The sequence below is a fragment of the Camelus dromedarius genome, chromosome 16 (assembly GCF_036321535.1).
Source record: "Camelus dromedarius isolate mCamDro1 chromosome 16, mCamDro1.pat, whole genome shotgun sequence".
NCBI classification, from domain to species: domain Eukaryota; kingdom Metazoa; phylum Chordata; class Mammalia; order Artiodactyla; family Camelidae; genus Camelus; species Camelus dromedarius.
The window spans coordinates 27,593,669-27,613,280 of record NC_087451.1 but is presented as its reverse complement, the minus strand read 5'-3'; the positions used below and the strand labels follow the sequence as shown (position 1 = coordinate 27,613,280).

The 19,612-nt window shown below is 66.5% G+C and overlaps 1 protein-coding gene across 1 annotated transcript; it reads right to left on the bottom strand.

Moving 5' to 3' along the window:
- Positions 1-899: 899 nt before the first annotated feature.
- Positions 900-19,274, bottom strand: FASN (fatty acid synthase). Its single transcript, XM_064495348.1, has 42 exons — positions 19,118-19,274; positions 17,028-17,165; positions 16,217-16,369; positions 14,809-14,982; positions 14,405-14,605; positions 14,162-14,284; positions 13,957-14,072; positions 13,727-13,861; positions 12,609-13,071; positions 12,341-12,528; positions 12,077-12,266; positions 11,287-11,381; positions 11,029-11,163; positions 10,746-10,949; positions 10,468-10,583; positions 10,043-10,215; positions 9,767-9,958; positions 9,602-9,682; positions 9,299-9,478; positions 8,934-9,113; positions 8,656-8,856; positions 7,802-8,106; positions 7,099-7,491; positions 6,857-7,021; positions 6,648-6,766; positions 6,409-6,563; positions 6,097-6,300; positions 5,819-5,969; positions 5,554-5,732; positions 5,350-5,469; positions 5,031-5,153; positions 4,685-4,908; positions 4,406-4,607; positions 4,140-4,291; positions 3,938-4,029; positions 3,600-3,751; positions 3,269-3,511; positions 2,827-3,015; positions 2,386-2,616; positions 2,095-2,315; positions 1,903-2,001; positions 900-1,807 (listed from the first exon to the last, which is right to left on the bottom strand). The coding sequence occupies exons 2-42, from the start codon at positions 17,152-17,154 to the stop codon at positions 1,418-1,420; spliced, it is 7,536 nt and encodes a 2,511-aa protein (XP_064351418.1). The 5' UTR covers positions 17,155-17,165; positions 19,118-19,274; the 3' UTR covers positions 900-1,417.
- Positions 19,275-19,612: the final 338 nt, after the last annotated feature.

Here is a 19,612-nt window from a genome sequence, read left to right as displayed (position 1 = left end):
TACTCCAGAAAACTTTTCACTCTGCTGTCTGAGGCTCATTCGTCTTGAGCACTTCCAGACCTTCATTCATTTGTAAGGCTGAATCATATCCATTATGTGGATGGACCACATCTGTACATTCACCTGTTTGTGAACACCTGTATTGCACCCACCTTTGAGCTGTTGTGCATGAGACGCTGCCATGCACACTGGTGTAGGTGCACAAGAGCGTTTGAGCCCGTTTCCAATCCTTTGGGTTGTAACTAGGGTGGGATTGTTGGCTCACATGGTAACTGTGTTGAGCTTCCTAAGGAACATGGACAGGCCCCTGGTCTGTCTCTGGGTTCAACACACCCTTCTAGAAGCCTAGCAGCAGGCCTGCTCCCCTGGCCCACCTCTCTCTGCTCCAGCTCACCTCTGCCGTCTGCCCAGAAGCCCCCGGCCCAGTGGGTCCACCTCACCCCTGGGCTTGGAGGGGTTCAGAGGTCCAGGGGTCTCCCTGTGTGATGGTGTCTCCCCCGCTGGTCTTGGCCAGTTAAAGAACCACTGGCCTAGGTGTTAGTGTGAAGGTATTTGGTCCATGTGATTCCCACCTATCTGGTGACTTCAAGTAAAGATTACTCTCAATAACGTGGGTGGGTGCCCTCCCCTCAGGTGAGGCCCAGGAGAGAAAACTCAAGGGTTCCCTGAGGAATAAGGAATTCTGATAAGGGGACCCTGGGGGGACTCCCACAGCTGCCACCAGATCCGTCACCAGCACCTGCCTCCTGCTCCCTGGTAGAGGCCCCCTCCCTCCAGAGTGTCCAGCCTGCTCTCTGGAGCCCGGCACTGCCAGGCACTGCCCCCGCTCCTGCCGGGAGCAGAGGGTGGCCCCCAGGCCCCAGCGCTGGCCCAGGATGGGAGAGGGAAGACGACTGGAGGCCGGAGCACACATACGGTTTAATCACAGGGAAGCTCCCGCAGGAACACTTCCACCGGGTTGGTGTAAAAATGAAACAGGGTCCAGACGTGTTTCTTTACACAGACAATTACAGTGAATTTCAAAATCTGAGCAGCAATCTGAATCAGGTTTCTTGAAACACGAACAGAGGAGCACAGGGGTGCCCGGCGCCCAGGGCTACTCTGCTCCCACTCTGCACCGTGGGCCCGGCCCCGCTGCTGCGCCCGCCTCACAGGGGGACCGGCTGGCGCCCCCCGGCGTCGCAATAAATAGGAGAAGCGACAGAGACCTGCGCGGCAGAGCCCACGCGGAGCAGGATGCTCGGCTGGCCTGGCGGCTTGCCGACTCTTCACAGACCGGGCGGGTCTCCGAGTCGGAAGCTGGCGGCATGGCAGGTGGCACGTCAGGCCAGCGGGGGGGGGGGGAGTTGGGGGGAGCGGGGGGGAGCGGGAGGAGGGTCCCACCCGCAGGACGCCCAGCACGCAGCCCGACGGTGGCCTAGCCCTCCCGCACGCTGACGCGCGGCTCGGCCAGGGAGCTGTGGATGATGCTCAGGATGGACTCCAGACCGCTGCCCTCCAGCAGCGTGCGGTGGTCGCCCTCAATGACGTGCACGGACACCTTGCCGTCGCACACCTGGGACAGGTTGTAGTCGGCGCCCAGGTCCTCGCCATAGGCGCCACCCGTCTTGGCGCGCAGCAGCGTCACATTGCCGTGGTAGGTGGCCCGCGGCATGTACTGCTCTGCGGCGCGCAGCTTGTGGTAGAAGGAGCACGCGGCGAAGCTGAGCGCGCGGCGGTCCAGGCCTGCGTGGCTCTGCATGATCAGCTCCACGGCGGCTGCTGCGCGCTCCTCCAGGCCCCCGAGGGGCAGCAGCGCCTCCAGCACCTGCAGGGCAGGCCAGTGAGCCGCTGGAGCGGGTCGGAAGGCACAGCCGCGTGGGTCACACACAGCAGGACCTAGCCCCCGCCCCGCGGACTCACCCTGCCATGCTCCACGTCCGTGAACTGCTGCACAAAGAAGCACATGGCCTCGGCCTCGGCCTCCGCCTCGCAGCCGGGGGTCAGCTTGGCACGGTAGCTCTGCAATGGAGGAGGGGCTGCTGCAGCCGAGGCTCAAAGGCCAGACTCCAGTCCCCGGCCCTGGCCCAGGGGTGTGGGGGGTGCTGCCTTCACCTGCGTGTAGGCCAGCACGTAGGAGTGCGAGCCGTCGAACAGGAAGAGGCTGTGGTTGGCGGGGGCGGCGCTCTGCTGGGCCTGCAGCTGTGAGCACATCTCGAAGGCCACGCAGGCCCCGTAGGAGTAGCCGGCAATGCGGTAGGGCCCCTCAGGCTGCACCTGCCTGATGCACTCGATGTAGTAGGCGGCCAGGCTCGGGATGCTGTCCAGCGGGGCAGCTGCGGGTACAGTGTGAGGCTCAGCTCTGGCCAGCCACGTCCGCCACCCCCGCCACAGGCCCTGACGCACCTCTCGTGCACTGCAGGCCGTAGGTGGGGATGCTGAGCTTGGCAGCCAGGTTGTGGAACACAGCGATGGAGCCTTCGATGGGGTGCACCAGGAAAAGGGGCCTCTCGGAGCTCTGCACCAGGTTGAGCTGCGTCAAGGTCGGGCCCTCAGGGTTCACCAGCAGGGTGCTCAGGTTCAGCTGGGCCTGCTGCCGGGCGGAGCTGTCCTCCTTGGGGGTGGGGGTCGCCAGCTCTGCGAAGAGGGGCAGATGCCAGGGTGGGCTGGGGCTGCAAAGGGCCCACTGCCACACACGGACACGTGCGTGTGCGCGCACACACACACAAAGGACTTGGGCTGCTGGTGCTAGGCGGGAGGTGGGTAGGGTGCCCTGGGACCCCACTGAGCACTCTCAGGACAGGCCCTGACCTGGGGAGCCCCAGGCTGCTTCGGGAACACACGTACCATCAGCTGTGCCAGCCTGCGAGGAAAGCTCCTGCAATTTGCGGAGAGTGAGCTGCTGGACTTCCCGCATGGACAGCACCAGCTCATGCTCGCGCTCCAGCATCTGGCGCACCTCCACAGACATGAGTGAGTCCAGGCCCAGGTCCGCCAGTGAGCTGTCCAGGTTGATGGTGGCGAGGTCACGGACGCCTGGGGAGGGGTGCTCCGTTGGCAACTGGGGATGGGCTCCAGGTGGGTGCTGGCACCCTGGTGGCTGGGTCTTCCCAAGCCCCCATCACCACAGTCACGGCACGAGGCCCCCACCAAGCTCTGCACAGACCACATGCGTGTCTCTGTCCGTGAGCAAGCGAGCACATCCCCCTCTACAGCCAGGGAGGCCGGCTTGGGGGAGCCTGGAGTGTCTGCTGGTGGGGGGGGGGGGGTCAGCAGCGAGCTCCCTCACCCAGAATGTGAGCCACGGCCTTCACCAGATCCTGCTGGCTGCTGCCGTCATCATGGGCTGTGGCCTTCTTGGCCAGCACAAAGCTGCTCAGGACTGGGTGGGGCTGGTTCAGGAAGAGATCCAGCACCTCCAGGCAGGAGGCGATGCGCTGGGGCAGCGTCCCGCCGATGACCGTGTCGTTGGTGCCCAAGGTCTCCAGGATGATGCCCACGTCACCAATGGCGCCCCACTGCACAGCGAGGCCTGCAGGCGAGGGTGGGCCGGGGCTGGTGAGCAGGGGCAGGAGTGGGGGTGGGAGTGCAGGAGGCGGGCAGGCGGAGGGCAGGCCCACCTGGGAGGCCATCTTGCCGGCGCTTCTCACAAATGCGCTCCATGGCAGAGTTGGCGAAGCCGTAGTTGCTCTGGCCAGCGTTGCCACGCCCGCAGCTCACGGAGGAGAAGACCACGAAGTAGTCCAGGTCGGGGCACGCCTCCCGGGTCACCCTGTGGGTTCTCGAGTCACCCCCAGCCAGCCGCCCCAGCCCACCAGCTGACGAGCCTGGGACCCCTGCCTGCCCACGGAACCGCCCCCACTTCCCGGACCCTTGGCTCAGATCCAGCAGGGGCCCGTGTCCTGGCCCTTGGATGGCACTAGGAGTGCCGTGTGGGGGAGGGCGGGATGGGGCCCACCTGTCCAAGTTCAGGGTGCCGCTGTACTTGGGCTTGCTGACATCCTGGAAGAACTCGGGGGTCTGGTTCTCCAGCATGGCGTCTCTCAGGACCTGCGGTGAGGGAACCTTAGCACCCGCCCAGCTCCGAGGGCTTCGGAGGGCTCCGCCCGGGGGGCCCGTCCCTGGGCAGCTGGCTCTAGCCCCTCCAGAGCTGTCCTCACCATGGCCAGGTTGAAGACACCCCCCACAGGCCCGAGCTGCACAGCCTCAGCGATGAGGCTCTGGGCACCGTCCGGCGAGCTGACATTGCTGGTGGACACCAAGACCTGCACACCCTGGTGTCTCCATGCATGGATCTGCCTGGCCTGGTAGCCTGTAGGACACGGACAGTGGGTGGGTGGATTAGGGCTCTGGCCCCTGAGCCCAGACACCCCATGAGGACACAAGGACTGGCTGACAGGAACCCCCTTCCCACTGTCCGGCTCACCTGTGCGGATCCCGGAGCGGGAGGTCAGCACCAGCTTCTGGGCCCCTCGCACCACGAGCCACTGGGCCAGCTCCAGGCCAAAGCCACCCAGGCCCCCAGTGATGATGTAGCTCTTGTGGGCCAGGCAGAAGGTCCTGGACAAGGCCGCTGTTGGGGTGGGCCTCACCCCCCGCACCACTGCTTCCGGCTCCTCTTCGTGTACCTGCGGCCCAAGCAGCATCCCTGCTCATGCCCTGCCAAGAAGGGCTGGAGCCGGGGCACCTGGGGTCCCCCACTCACCTGGATGACCACTTTGCCAATGTGCTTCCCCTGGGCCATGTAGCGGAAGGCGTCCTCCACCTGGGTCTTAGGGAACACGGTGCGCTTGAGGGGCTGCACTACGCCCTCCTGGACGCCTGCCTGCAGCAGGGCCGACACCTCCCGCCAGACAGGTGAGTTTCCCTCAGTGATGGCGTCCAGCAGGATCCCGTGGAAGGTCACGTTCTTCAGGAAGACGGCCATGCCTGGGCAGGTGGTGGGTGGGGGCTCACCATTCACGGCTCACAGCCCACCCTGCAGACCCCATGCCCAGTCCCTCAGCCCCCTGTCCATCCAGCCACCCACCAGGCCCGCTGCCCGGCCTCACCCAGCGGGTTGTTGTTGGAAAGGTCGAATTTGCCGATTTCCAGGAAGCGGCCATGCTGGGCCAGACACCGCACGCTAGCCTGCAGCTTCTCCTCCGCCAGGGAGTTCAGGACCAGGTCAGCACCTTGGGGTGGCGGGGGGGCAAGGGGGTCCTCACCATCAAAGCTGCTGCCCTGCCAACCTGGCACAAGTCTGGAGTGCCAGACTCTGTCCCAGCCTGGGCCAGTGTCTCCCCCAGCCTGGCCGGTGGGTGGGGTGGGGTGGGGTGGGTGGGGCGGGAGGCTAAAGGATGGCTGACAGTGAGTGCTGGGGCCGCTCACCCTTCCCGGCCGTGTGCCACAGCACGTGCTGCTCGAAGGACGTGTCCCGGGAGTTGGCAAAACTGGTCTCGTTGAGCTGAGGGAACCTGGCCTGGAGGTATGCCTGCTTCGCGGCTGACCCTGGTGGGGAGAGGCGCCACTGGTGAGTCCAGGCTTCGGGGGCCGGAGGGGCAGCCGCGGCTCCGGGAAGGGCTGTGGGCTTACCCACGGTGGTGAAGACACGGCAGCCTAGGCTGAGGGCGATGGCGATGGCGGCCTGCCCCACGCCGCCCGAGCCCGAGTGGATGAGCACCGTCTCCCCAGGCTGCACCCGCCCGCGCACCACCAGCGCATAGTAGGCAGTGCTGTAGACGACCGGCACAGAGGCCGCCTCCTCCAGGGTCCTGCGGGCACAGCGCAGGGGTCAGCTCAGGCCTGGCCGTGGCCACATCTGTGTGGGGCCCCAAGGTCACTGCACAGATCTACTCACCAGTTGGAGGGTACGTCCCACAGGCTGTATTGGGGCACCAGGACGGAGGTGGCCAGGCCTTTGGCGGACACCAGGCCCATCACGCGCTTGCCACTGGCATCGCGACCAGAGAACTCCATGCCCAGCAAGCAGTCCTGAGCCGCCCGTTTTCCTGGGACAGATGGTGGGTGAGTCCCAGGTCTCCCCCGGAACCTCCTAGCTTCCTGAGCACTGTGGGGTCAGTGCCCTCCCTAGGTCCCGGCCCTGCTGCTCGGCCCCCCGTGGCGTGCTGCCCCTACCTGGAATGGCGTCAGGGGAGAGTTTGCCCGTGGCCAGCATGATGTCTCGGAAGTTGAGGGAAGCGTAGTAGATGGTGCAGAGCTGGACGCCAGGGCCAGGGGGCTGGGCATGGCGCAGAGGGGAGCAGACCCAGCGGATGGAGGAGAGGTCCCCCCGGGTAAGAACGTCGACGAAGGCGTGCTCTGTCTGCTCCTCCGGCTTGTCTGAAGGGTGACAGGAAGTGGGGCTGCCACAGGGTCCCCCAGCCCTCCCCTTCTCAGCCCAGCCAGCTGCGAGGCGAGGAGCCTGGTGGGGGACATCACGGGGCTTACCCTGCTCCAGCGGGAAGTGGTGGAAGGCCCCCCAGGCCCCGTCCCGGTAGACGTTCATCACCAGGTCTCTCTGCAGCACCTTCTGCAGCTCTGGGGAGCCTGGGTCGACCTCAGGGACGGGGGATGTGCTGCTGAGGTTGGATACCAGGATGCACCTGTGGGCAGCCAGGCCAGTAAGGGGAGGCTGGGGCGAGGGGGCGGGGCAGGGCGAAGGGCACGTAGCTCAGCTGGCATCTCACCGAATCCGGTGCCCGCCGGGCTCTTTTCGGAGACATTTCGCCATGCCCACGACACCCGAAGTGGTGCAGCCAGTGGCCATCAGCCACACGCGCTGGGAGGAGGAGTCAGCCAGAATGTTCTGCAGGATGAGAGGGGGGCTGGTTCCTGGGAGGGTCCCCAAGCCCCAGGCATATGGAGCTAGGTCAGCCAGGCCTGAGAGGGGACTGACCTTCAGCGAGTCCACCCAGCGGAAGCTGGTGTCTTCCACAGGCAGAAAGACTGGGCTGGCCTGAGGGGCCAGCCGGCGGCACAGGAAGAGCACGGAGCCGTAGAAGGACCTCTTCAGGGCCACCAGGTGCAGGGATGCCCCAGCAAACAGGCCTTCCCACTGGTCCTGCATGTGTGGGGTGGTCAGTGCTCAGCCACCTCCAGCCCTGCCCCACCGCTCCGCCTCCGGCCCCGAACCCGCACCTGGCTCAGAAGGCCCTGCTGGCCTGGATGTGGCTCAGGGCAGGTGAGGAAGGCGACCGTCTCCCCGAGGGGGTATCCTCTGAGCAGGGTGTGCAGCAGCAGGAAACCGCCCTCCTTCAGGGTGGCTGCCATGTTGCCGAGGGCTGTGGCTGGGTTGCCAAGGGTCGCCAGGGCACAGTTACACACCAAGAGATCGGCCGCGCCCAGGCTGCTGGGGGCCAGGTCCATGGGGTCCCACTGGCCCTGGGTCATGTTGTGTTGCTGTAGCTGGGCCTGGGCAGCCTCCAGGGCCTGGGGGTGGCGGTCAGTGACCGTGTAGTCCAGCTTCACCAGGGGCTGAGTGCTGAGCAGCGCCGGGATGCGGGAATACAGTTGGCCATCAGCAGCCAGCACCTGGGGTGGAACAGCTTCCTGGATCAGCTGCACTGGGCAGACAGCCCCACCTCGGCCGGGCGCCCCCAGAAGAGCTACCCACTGATGCCTCTGAGGCTGCTGGCCAGCGCCAGTGCTGCCCTGTCCACAGCACCCCCAGGGCCCACCTCAGTCCCTTCCCCGCCCCTTCCCCTCCTGGGTCCGGGCAGCCTTGGCACCACCTCAGGTTGGACGACCTCGTGTCCAACAGGCCCTGGCCCTCCTTAGGTTTCGGGGCCGCCTGTGTCTGGGTCCGCTCGTGCTGTGCCTGGCTGCTGTGCTCAGCACCCACCTCTACCACCTTCATCGTGAGACTGGCCATGTTCTCCAGGGCAGTGTCCACACACGCCTTGAGCGCCGGGGAGTCGAGGAGGCCACAGAGCAGGGGATCGTCGCACAGCAGGGGCCTCTCCCGGGCCAGCACCTGGCCCAGCTCCAGCTGTAGGTTCCCGTTGAGTTGCAGCTGGCAGGCGGTGGCCAACAGTCGAGGCAGGCCCTGCTGTGGGGCCTCCCGGGGGGCCTGGGCCCCGTCCAGCCCAGGAACCACCATCTTCAGCCCCTGCTGGGCCACCTTGCTCTGCAGTGCCTGTGCCAGCCCTGGGCAGGGAGAGACGGGGCTAGGGAGGAGCCTCAGCTGAGCTTCCCGAAGGCCCCCAGAATCAGGTGTCTGCTTGGAGCAGGGACTCGGTGGTAACTTAGACTCAGTACCCAGCCCTGCCCGCTGCTATTAGAGGGACAGAGTGGCAGCCCAGTCCTCCGGGGCTGGGAACTGCATCAGCCACTGGGACCACTGGACAAGGGGCAAAGGGCTGTGAGGGGCCCTGAGGCAAGGGCTGCTGTGCCTCCCACCCAGGACAAGGCCCTCAGAGGGTGGGTTCCCCAGAGAGCGGATCTGGTGCCCTAACATCCCAGCACCCCCTTCAGCACAGGTGTGAGCCCTCTGCAGGGGGCTGTCTCACGCCCAGCCAGCTGGCTGGGGGCACAGACAGGAGGGCCACATCTGTCCTCTACGTGCCCTGGGTCCCCTTTGAAGACTGCGATGGTTAACAGTGAGAGGCAGGGCGGTGGCTGACGTCTGCTCTGGGTGGAGGGGACCGGGCGACGAGCTCCCTGTCTGAGGCGGGGGCCCAGGGAGTGGGGCCTCACCCCTGCACAGCTGCAGCCCCTCCTGCAGGGCCATGTTCCCGGCCAGGCACCCATCCTCCACGTAAGGTGTGAAGCAGAACTTCTCCAGGACGGGCGGGAGCTGCTCCTGTCGCCGAGGGGCCGTGGAGGAGTGGACCCGTGACATGAGGACGCCCCCGGCTACTATGCTGTTCACACACTTGTTCACCACCACACTGGCCACTGCGGGGACACGCTGCGTGAGTGCGGGCAGCACCTGGTGCAGGGACACTGGTGGGTGGGGGCCAGGGTTGGGCTACCTTGGGCCTCGCCCTGCAGCGTGTACAGCTTCTGCCGGTGGGTGGTGGGGTCGATGTGGATGGCGGTGATGCGAGTGGGGAGGCGCAAGCTGTGCGAGCCAAGGCCCAGGATAATGATCTGTAGCATGGTGTCCAGGAAGGTCACCCAGTTCTCCCTCCACAGAAGCCGGCCTGCATTGCCTGGGGCGGAGGGGCCGTCAGCTCGGCCAGCCGGGGTCTCTCCCATCCCCAGGCCCCGACCGGGGATGCCCCTAGTGGCTCCCTCCTGCCCACTCAGCCCTCCCTCCGCCTGGCCCAGGCAGCGGTGCGCTCGTGAGGCACACTCTCGGGGGCCAGGCGGGCCCCCTCCCGGCCCCGCGCCGCACCTTCCAGGCCGGCCTCCAGGATGCCCTGGAAGTGCGGGCCATAGTCGTAGCCACACAGGCGTAGCTCCTTGTACACGTCCCCCAGGCTCAGCCGGAGCATGGGCACGGGATCCGCGGGGTCCACACTATCCCGGCTGTCAAAGAGCTTCGGGTTGGGGTCCTCCCACTGGCGCACCTTCCCTGTGGGCAGGGGTGGCAGGAGAACCTGAGGGTGGGGTGGGCTGGGCCGGGGCGGAGCAGCCAGGGCCTATCTGGAGCCCCTCGCCAGAGACCCTATGGCCTGGCCAGACGCCCCCTGCTCACCGCTCACGATCAGGCTGCCGTTATTAGACACCTCGAAGGCGTGGGAAGCCTCCAGAAGCCGCACCTTCAGAGGCACAGTCCCTGTGGGTAGCAGGGTCAGAAATCAGCAGCAGGGGTCAGCGGCCAGCACTCCCGCCCCCTTGGCCCGCAGGCTGCCCGCCTTACCTGTCTTGGGCAGGATGGTGGCCTGGTACAGCGTCACGTCCTCGAACACCACAGGTACCTGCTCCATGTTTTGGCCCAGGGCTCGTGCCAGTGTCTTCCAGACCAGGCACAGGTAGCCGGTGGCGGGGAAGATGACACGGCCATCGATGCAGTGATCCACCAGGTAGTGGTCGGGGGACTCGGGGCTGGTGTCTGTGGAGGCCTGAGCCTCAGTGCCAGTGCCCGGGGGGAGAAGTCGCTCCCCGCCTGCATCCTGCCCGCCCATCCTGCGCTCACCTATGTTGTAGACAGTGGCGGAGGAGCAGCTGGAGCCGCTGGGGAAGTCTTTGGAGGCAGGCACGTCCCAGGTCTGGCTGTGGTCCCACTTGATGTGGGGGGAGATAAGAGGAGTCCCCCGGGGAGCCGGGAACTCCACAGGCGGGAACAGGCCATTGGGTTTGACGTCGATGCTGGAGGATGGGGGAGGCATGAGAGGCACACCTGGTCCAGGACCACCCTGTTAAACCCACTGCTGACCCACTGCCAACTGTTCTCCCCTAAGACCCCCAGAGATGGCTGAGACAGGGGTCGAGCAGGGGCCACAGAAAAGGGGTGAAGGTGGCTGGGCACCCCACAGGCCCACTTCTGGGGACGATCTCCAGGCCAGCCTGTGCCCTGGTCAGTGAGGGGCCTCAAGGGTCCAGCACGGATGGAGGACACACCCCGTCAGGTGGAGCCGGCCCATGTTGCTGAGGAAGAACTCCAGGTTGTCCTTGTGGTCCTTCTTCATCAGTGGGAGGATGGTGCAGCTGGACTTCAGGCCGCGCTTCAGGATGGCCTGGTGAGGCAGAGACTGGCTGGGCTTCCCTCTGACAGCTGCCTGCCTGCCCCTGCCTGCCTCCACCCTGCCGAGGCCACATGGAGCCTGACCACCCTGTCTCACCCCAGGCCCAGACCCTCAGCTTCTCCTCCAACCAACCCTCCTCCCCAGTGGGCGCACCTGCAGCAGGGCGTGGGGGGCGATCTCCAGCACCACGGCGTTCTCAGGCACGTGCCTCAGTGCCTCCTGGAACAGCACAGGGCTCACCATGTTGTTGACGTTGTACTCGGCCGAGGACGTGCGGGCCAGGCTGCCCTGCCACTGGGCCTCAGGGATGGAGGTGCTGAGCCAGCGCGCGGAGCGGGGCCGCGGCTCCCGGATCACCTGAGTGCACAGCCAGGTCAGCGGGAGGGAGCTTGGCCCACAGCCTGCCCGCCCAGGAGGCCTCTGCCAGGCAGCCCACCTTCTTGAGCGCCTGCAGCAGTGTGGGCGCAATGGAGTCCATGAAGTAGGAGTGGAAAGCCAGGCCGCCCGTCCGCACCTCCTTGGCAAACACGCCCTCCTGTTTTAGCTGCTGCACAAACTCAGACATCGTGGCCTGGGGGTGGGGGGCAGGGCGTTGGACGAGCAGTCTTGGGCCAGCGCCTGGGTCCCCGTGCAGAGCTCACCCTGAGAGGACTGGAGAGGATGTGGGGACCACTCCTCGCCTCCCAGGACCCACCTGAGGTCCTGAGATGGTCACTGTGTCCTCGGAGTTGTGGCAGGCGGGCACGACGCCAGGGGGGCAGCGCTGCTTACATTCCTCCCAGGACAAGCCTGGGGGCAGAGACAGCCTCAGACAGTGGCCGTGGGGCCTGGCGCCCCCGCTCCCCAGGCCTCCCCGCAGGGAAGATGCTGCGGTGGTGGCCCTAATGACAGCCGCAGAGTGGCACCTTCACAAGGCACTTTGGCCCCTGCCACGTCTGCTCTCAGGCGGAGGTATCATTACTGCCGTCCCATGGGTGGGGGCTAGTTTCGGCCCCAGTACTGATGCAAAGGCTCCACTGCCCGCCTCACTCTCCTGCCAGCCCCTCAGGGCAGTGGCTTTCACGAGTCCCCTCCTGTCCTCAGTCCCACCTGCCGGAAGGCCCACTCCTTCCCCCAGGGTTAGGTGCCGACAGAGAGGAAGGCGGGCTGAGTCACCCAACACCCTGACTTCATCAAAACCTCACAGGTTCTCGTGTGGGGGGAGGTTCTCATCCCACAAGTTCAGCTCAGGACCAGGTGAAAACCACTCTGGCCTCTACTAATGTCTGTGGGCGAGTGTGCCAGGCACCAAGGCCACCAGGCGTGGGTAGGCCATCCAGGGCGCACCTGAGCAGGCCGTCAGGGTCGCTCTCACCCCACAGTGATGACAGTGGCCGGTGAGTCACCCTCAGGTCCCTGCCTCTGCCCAGTGCCGATACCCACTCCCAGGGAGGCCCTCGGGCCTGTGGGCAGAGTGGGGCGGGGGAGCACAGGGCGACACCTACCTACAGCTGCCATGGCCCCTGGCGGGATGTTGGCCTCCTTAATGCACTGGCCCCTCCAGTAGGCGCAGAGGACAGCCTCCTCCTGAGACAGGCAGCCGTCGGCGTAGCCGCAGGCCACCTCGCCCAGGGAGTGCCCAATGATGCCGTCTGGCCGTAGGCCCATAGAGGTCAGCAGGTCTATGAGGGCGATCTGGGGCGACAGGGCATGCGTCACGCCAGCCCGACTGCCCTGCCAGCCCCCTCAGCCCGGGCCCCGGAGCGTACCTGGATGGCAGTGAGGCTCACGAAGGCATGGACGATGTCGTCGAAGGTGGCCTCGTCTGGGCTCTGCAGCAGGCCCGACACCTGCAGCCCCAATGGCTTCAAGGTCTCGTCCGAGCGCAGGATGGAATCACGGAAGCTGTCCAGGCGCATGAGGCTCAGCCCCATCCCGCGCCACTGCGCACCCATCCCTGTCCCAGCGAGAAGGGTCAGGTGTGGCCTCGCAGCCCTGGCCCCGTGGCCCTCGGGGATGGCCTGGAGGTGGGCTCACCAGAGCAGATGAACCAGAGTGGGCGCTGGCCAGCCGGCACCTGCTGCACATCTTGCGGGCTTCCCTCGCCGCCCAGCACAGCATAGCCGCGGAAGGGCATGGCAGCTGGGGGGGCAGCTGCGATGTCGTTGAGCATGCTCACGAATGCCAGGTTCTGGCGGTGCCGGAGGCCCTGCTCCAGCAGGGCCTGCACGGCCTCGAGGGTGCGCCCGCTGGCCTGCAGCAGTCGGGGCAGGGCAGTGTGCGGGGCAGGGGGTGGGGGTGGCTGGGAGTTGGGCTGGAGAATGACATGCACGTTGGAGCCACCGAAGCCAAAGGAGTTGATGCCCACGTTGCCCCCGCGGATGGGCAGGGGCCGGTCCACCACCTGCAGCCGCCTGTCCTGCAGTGCTGGGATCTTGGGGTTCGGGCTGTGGAAGTGCAGATTGGGGGCCCAGAGCCCGTGCTCCAGGGAGAGCAGCACCTGTGGGTAGCTCGCGATCAGAGGACCCTGGGCTCCCTGCCCTGCTGGCTAGGGTGGGATTCAAGCACCCACCTTCCTGAGGGCCCTCTGAGGCCACAACATGGTTCTGCCCGCTGCAGTGGCCGTCCTTCCCCTGAGCCTTGCCCTCCCCAGTGCAGGGCCCTTCCCTTCTCCACCTCGTTCTCCCTCTGCGGCCTTGCCACCTCCCAGCCTGGTTGGCTGTGGGTCTGGACACAAAGGCTCCTCAGCCAAACCCCACCCCTGGTCCAGATCCAAGAGCTAGAGATGGGCAGCTGGGGTGGCCCAGGGAGCCTGGACCACCAGGAAGCCCCTGCCACCCCCAGAAGCCAGAGCGGTGGTGACCTGGTCTCCCCACAGGCCACCAGCAGTTCAGGAGGCCGTGGGGAAGGATGGGCCCTGAGGGGTGGGCTGCCCCGTTGCTTGCCGCCCCCTCTGTCTGGGTCACTCGTGGAGCAGGTGCTGGGCAGGACATCTGAGCCAAGGAACCGGGGCAGGGACTGGCCATACACGTGCACCCTGCTCCCTAGGCCTCAGTGACCTGCACCCCATGGCAAGGCCCGTGCAGACCCTCCTGCTATTGGATAGCTGGAAGCTGAGGAGGCAGGGGCAGGTCGGCCCCAGACCCGCCACCTACCTTGGCCAGTGCTGCGAGGCCGGAGGCAGGCTCTGGGTGCCCCATGTTAGACTTGGTGGACCCAATCAGCAGTGGGTCCTGGCGGGTGGCACACAGGGCTCGCACGATGCTGTTCAGCTCCTGGGGGTCACCCACCTGTGGGGGACCTGGGTGGTCAGGACTCCACCGGGAGCTACTCCACTGGGCGCTGCTCCATGGGAGGCGTACGCGGGGCCGGGCAGGCCTCTCACCTTGGTGCCGGTGCCGTGGGCTTCCATGTACTCCAGCGACTCGGGGGCCAACCCAGCCGGCTCGTACAGGGAGCGGATGAGCTGCTCCTGCACCTCCCCGGAGGGGAAGGTGATGCCTGTGGGCGGGGCCAGGCTTCAGCACACCGCGGACCCTCACCGCCTGTAGCCCTGCTGCCCCCGCCCCCCACCCCGGCTGAGCTCCCACCTTCCTCCTTGTAGCCGTCCGTGTTGGTGCCAGCGTTGAGGATGGTGGCATACACCCGTCGGGCCAGGGACTTCTTGGTCAGCAACATAGCCACCACGGCCTCTGAACGGCAGTAGCCGTTCCCTGGGGGCAGAGGGCACCTCAGGCCTAGGGGCTCGGCCGACCCCAAGCCCCACAGAGCTCAGGGGCCAGTGTCGAGGGAACCTGGGGTAGGGGTGTGTCCTGTGTCTCCCCTGCCCCCACCTGTCTCGTCGAAGGACTTGCAGGTGCCCTCGGGGCTGAGCAAGCCCAGCTTCAGGAACTGCAAGGAGGTGTTGGGCTTCAGAAGGATGTTGATGCCACCCACGATGGCTGCGGGGCACTCCCCGCTGCGGATGGCCTGGTAGGCGTTCTGCAGGGCCAGTAGGCTGGAGGAGCAGGCTGTGTCCAGGGAGACGCTGGGCCCTGCGGGCAAAGGCACAACGCAGGCAGTGGGACCCCCACCCCCAGCTCCGGGCCCTGGATGCTTGAACAAGCGTCTCCAGCCTGGAGCCCAGGACACTGGAACCCTAGCCCTGCAGGCCTGCTGGGCAAGGGGAGGCCAGAGTGTGGGAGGGCGTGGCCACCCCCCGGGAGCGTGAGGCCCAGAGGGCTGCGTGAGCACCCACCTCTGAAGTTGAAGAAGAAGGAGAGGCGGTTGGCCATCATGGCACGCTGGCAGCCCACCATGCTGTAGCCCAGGAGTGTCTCCGGGTCCCGGCTCAGAGCCTCTGAGGCCTCAGAGCCGCTCACACCCACCCAGACACCAGTGTTCGTCCCCCGAAGGGAAGCCGGGTTGATGCCTGTGGGAGGCAGAGGTCAGACCCAGCAGCTGTGTTGCGCCCAGCCCGCCAGCTGGCTCTGTGGGGGGGGGGGTGCGGCCTCCCCTCTCTGGCTCGGGTGAGGGGGCTCCATCCAGTTCGACTCTGATGGGGCCAGGAGTAGGGCAGGGAAGAGAGAACAGAGCTGCAGCGGGGCGGCCAGCCCAGGTGGGGCGAGAACGGATAACCAGGTCACAAGGAACTGGGTCTGGGGTGGGCGGGCTGCCAGGTGGGGCTCTAGGCTCTGGGTCAGGCAGCAGTGGAGACAGCCAGAGGTGGGGACAGAGGGCAGCATTGTCTCCAGGCTGCTCCCCTGGCCCCTGGTATTGTTGGCAGGGTCTGGTGAGCCCCAAGGGAGGCCTGCCCTGGGATGGGCCAAGATAAGAAGACAGAGGAAGACAAAGGCCGAGTGTCCAGGCTGGGGAACGAGGGAAGAACACCGGCCAGCCCCCGGGGAGCGGCATCCAAGGTCTCTGGATAGGGCCTGGGCAGTGGGAAGGCCTCCACCCTCACTCACCAGGGTCCTCTCTCCTCCCTGACCCCCCATCCCTCAGGCAGTGCATGTCCATGACTGGTCACGCTCAAGGGCAACCCCAGGGGCTAGCCAGCACCTGCTGTAGGACCTGCAAGGCCAGGTGACCTCCTTGCCAAGCACGGGTGGGAGTGGGCAGGCCCCAGGCTCCCCTCAGGGCTGAGCTCCGGCCGTCCACCTGCTGAGGGGTCACACCCCCATGCCCAGCCTCTCCTCTCCCACTGGCCAGGCCTTCTAGCCCCTGGTGCCCCTGGGACAGGTCTGTGCTTTGGGACAAGGGACAGCTGGCTCGAGGCACTTGTCTGAGGTCAGAAGTGACCTGGCAGAGGGGAGGGTGGAGGACAAGAGTCTGGGGCCGGATCCTGCCTCCCACTCTGCCTGGCACCCTGCCCTCGCCCCCAGATCCGCTGTGCAACCAAGAGGAAGGAAATTGGGGAGCCAAGGCAAACCCAGGACACCTCTGGTGTGCAGCTGGGAAGCGTGAACTGCCCGAGGCCCACAGCTCCCCAGCGCCTCAGGCCCAGACCAGGGCTGGGCAGAGACACGTGCTCCGCCCCTCCTCAACAGCTTGATGTCAGGGACGTCCTGCTACAAACGTGTGTTACTTTGAGAAGCAAAAAAGGGATGTTTCCCAGAGACCGGTACCCTGAGGACAGAGCCCTCAGCAGCCTTCCGATGACCCACCTCCATCCACGATGGCCTCGTAGGTGACCTCGAGCAGCAAGCGCAGCTGGGGGTCCATTGTGTGCGCCTGCTTGGGGTGGACTCCGAAGAAGGAGGCGTCAAACCGGGACAGGTCCTTCAGCTTGCCTGACCGCCGGGGCAGGCCGTACAGTCCTGTGGGGCACACGCAGGTGAAGGGGCCACCATGGGATGTCACAGTCCTGAGGGGTGGGCAGCAGACCCCAGTGCAGAGCACCTTGGGGACAGTGCCCCTGGGGACCCTCTGCCTGGCCTGATGCTGGCCCGGCGGCTGAGGCCAGGCCAGGCTCTGCCACACTGACTCACATCCCGTAGATCAGGTAGGTCTACTCTGCGGAAGAATGTGCTGGGTGTGAGGGAGTCAAGCCAGCTTCCTGGGAGAGCCTGATAGCTTATCTGACTGCCTGGGACGTGTGGGCTGGCCAGGCTGGCCAGGCTCTGCAGGGAGGAGGTGGTGGGCAGTGGGGCCAGAGGTGCTCACCCACCTGGCCGAGCCCTGGCTCTGCCCCCCGCAGCTCACCTAGCTCATCTGTGAGACGGACAGACTGGCCAAGGATGACTCTCAGCCTCCTGCGGCCTGTAGCCCAGTCCCCAGCTCCCTCACCCCAGGCCTTCTGGTGCCGTCTCCAGGAAGAGCCAGCAACGCGGCCTTTCCTTGGGTGACTGTTGGGTCTGCAGGTGGGACTGGGGCTAATGCCTGAGCAGGCCTGCGCTGGTGGCTGGGAGGCTGTGTCGGAAGCAGCAGTGAGGGGAGAATGTCCTGAGCAGGAGGGGAGCCCCGGGCCCCACTCACCTGCCTTCCACCGCCTATCATCGTCCGTCACCATGTCCACGCCGCCAATGAGATTGGCCCAGAACTCCTCCAAGTTCTCTGACTCGGGCAGCTTCCCGGACATGCCAGCGATTACCACCTCCTCCATGGCTGCTCTCTCTGCAGGGAGGGCGGTGTTGGGGTCTGGACCCTCGCAGCTCTGCTGCCCCTCCCCCTCCTCTGGCTTCCTGACTCCCAGGGCACCTGCCTTCCTCCACCTAGCCCATCCAAGGGTCTGAGGGCAGCAGTTCAGAAAGCTCTGAGACTGAGAGCCACACGGCCAGCCCCTGCGCTGTGCGCCAGCCCAGATGGATGCCCTGGGTGAATGGAGTGTGCCGTCGGGGGGGAGGGAGGGCCACTAGTACAGCCTGCCTGCACCTCTCACTGGGAGCGTTGTGTTCTCTGGGCCTTGGCTCTGGCTGGCCTGGGATGACCCCACTGTAGCCCTGCTGCCCTGGGCCCACCCCCAGCTGGCTGCTTCGACCACCTGCTGAGGCACTCCCGGAAGGGGGACTCACAGTGGAAGGCCGGCAGGGCCAACCAAGAGAAGAGCCCAAACCCCTCTGAGGATGGGCCCACCCGGCTGGCGGTCAGTGAAGAGCTGGCCCAGGGAATCCACCAAGAAAAGGGGAAAAGGCAAACGTTGGGGGTGGGAGGAGCACCCACGATGCCCGGCTGGCGCTGCACTCAGAACCCAATGCTGCTTTCCATGCTGGGGCCATGGCTTGGGCACTGCAAGGCTTGGACGGGCTCTAGGGGGAAAGCTGTCCCTCCCCACAGTGGCAGATCCAGCCAGGATGGCCCCTCCAACCTGCAGAACCACTCCTGTTCAGGTGCCTGGTTAAGTGCTGGCCAAACCCGTGCACCTGCACAGGTGAGGCCTCAGGATTCTGCTTGCCTACCTTCACACAGCCTGCCTGACCACCCTGGCCCAGGTCCCCGAGGTGCCAGAGGGAGCCTGGGCTACCCTGAGCCTGTGGGTCCAGACTGGGGCTCCTGTGCAGCCCCTGAGGGAGAGGGCAAGGCCAGGGTTGGTCCTGCCACTTCCGCCAAGGCCCCAAGGCCTCATAGCGCTGGACATGGAGATGGGTGGACTCACCAACCGCCGGCCCTCTCAGGCTCTCTCCGAGCAAGGAAGAGTACAAGCAAGTGGAGACAGCGCCTAGCCCTTGGGTGGCCTGGTGGGCCTGCTGTCCCCGCAGAGAGGGAGCTCCCTCCCCCAGCGCTGAATAAAGAGCCCTTTGCTGGCCCAGAGGCACCAGCTCGGGCTCGGCTGCTTCCTGCAGAAAGCGCCGGCTGTTTTCCCCTATTTGCTATTCACTTGGAGTCCCGCGAGGCAAGGCAGAGGGGTGGAGACCCCTACAGCGCCCAGGGCCTCCTCTGCACCACCGCGGAGCTGCACCGGGCGCCAGCCGCTCTCCCCCTAGAACTTCGGGGGCTGCAAACGGTGCCCACGTGGTGGGGAAGCCATCCCCCTCCGGCCCGCGCCGCCTCTGCCCTCCCTCCTTTCTTCTCTGGCCCTCGGGTTGGCTGAGACTTGCCTATCCGGCACCCGGAGTTAGGGGGATGTCGCGGGTGAAGGGGATCGTTGGCCCAGCCTGAAAGGAGGCTCTTGTAGACGCCTGGAACCGGCTGCGCACCGGGCGGCTAGGATTCCTACAGGTCCTCAAGGGTCCGCGGCTGCCCGGCCCAGCCCAAGACCAAAATGGCTGTTCGCGGTGCTTCGCGGTGCTTCCCGGCGTCCGCCCCTCGCCATCCGCCCACCTGCCCCGCTGGGCCTGGGGCGCGGCGCGCAGGCCCGTCGCCACCAAGCCTCGGACGCCCCGTGGGGCTTGAATATCCAGACAGGGGGCTCGGACCCCGAGACCAGAGCAGGCTGCGCGGGGTGATCCCTCACCACACGCGCACCAGACCACGCGCACCCAAGGCCTGAGGATGCGAGCCAGCGGCGCTTTCCCCGCCAACGCCGGATCCCGGCTGCGCCGCCCCGGTCCTCGACCCTGGCTGGGCTTTCGGGCCCAGGACCCCGGTCCCTGGCTCCCAACCCGCAACCCCGGCCGGGCCGCTCGTACCTGGTCTGGGCGCGGGCGGCGGTGCGGGCGGCAAAGGGAGAGCGAGGATGGAGTGCGCCGCGGAGAGGAGGCCGGGCCGCTGCCGTCTCTCTGGCTCCCTCTAGGCCCGCGCCGGCGCTATTTAACCGCGGCCGTCCCCGCGCGGACACGCCACATGGGCTGACAGCTTGGCTGCGCCGCCCAGGCCAATGAGCGTCGGGGCTGCGCCCCGGGACCAGGCGCGCCGCCGCCAGTGGGGTGATGCGGCGCGCTGCCGCCAGGAGCCGGGACCGTGCGCGGGGACGCGCCCGGGGGGGGTGCTGGGCTGGGGGGCCGGGGACTCGGGGGGGCGGGGCGGGGGGCGGGGCGGGCGCGGCGTCACCCCCGTCCTCCGATTTCCGTTCCGCGCCCCACGCCTCCCGGGGCCGCCCCCACCTCCGGGGCCGAGTAGGCCACGTGTTCATGGCCCGCGGGGGAAGCGGGACTGGTCGTGCTTGGGCCACTTTGGGGTCACTC

What these genes read in the sequence shown, in the direction of transcription:
- FASN (XM_064495348.1), bottom strand. Translation starts at nt 17,154, where the DNA reads ATGGAGGAGGTGGTAATCGCTGGCATGTCCGGGAAGCTGCCCGAGTCA. An exon ending in TCACGATGAAGGTGGTAGAG is followed by an intron (nt 7,492 to 7,801) that starts GTGGGTGCTGAG and finishes GTTCCACCCCAG; the next exon opens with GTGCTGGCTGCTGATGGCCA. An exon ending in TTGGCAAAGTGGTCATCCAG is followed by an intron (nt 4,608 to 4,684) that starts GTGAGTGGGGGA and finishes CTTGGGCCGCAG; the next exon opens with GTACACGAAGAGGAGCCGGA.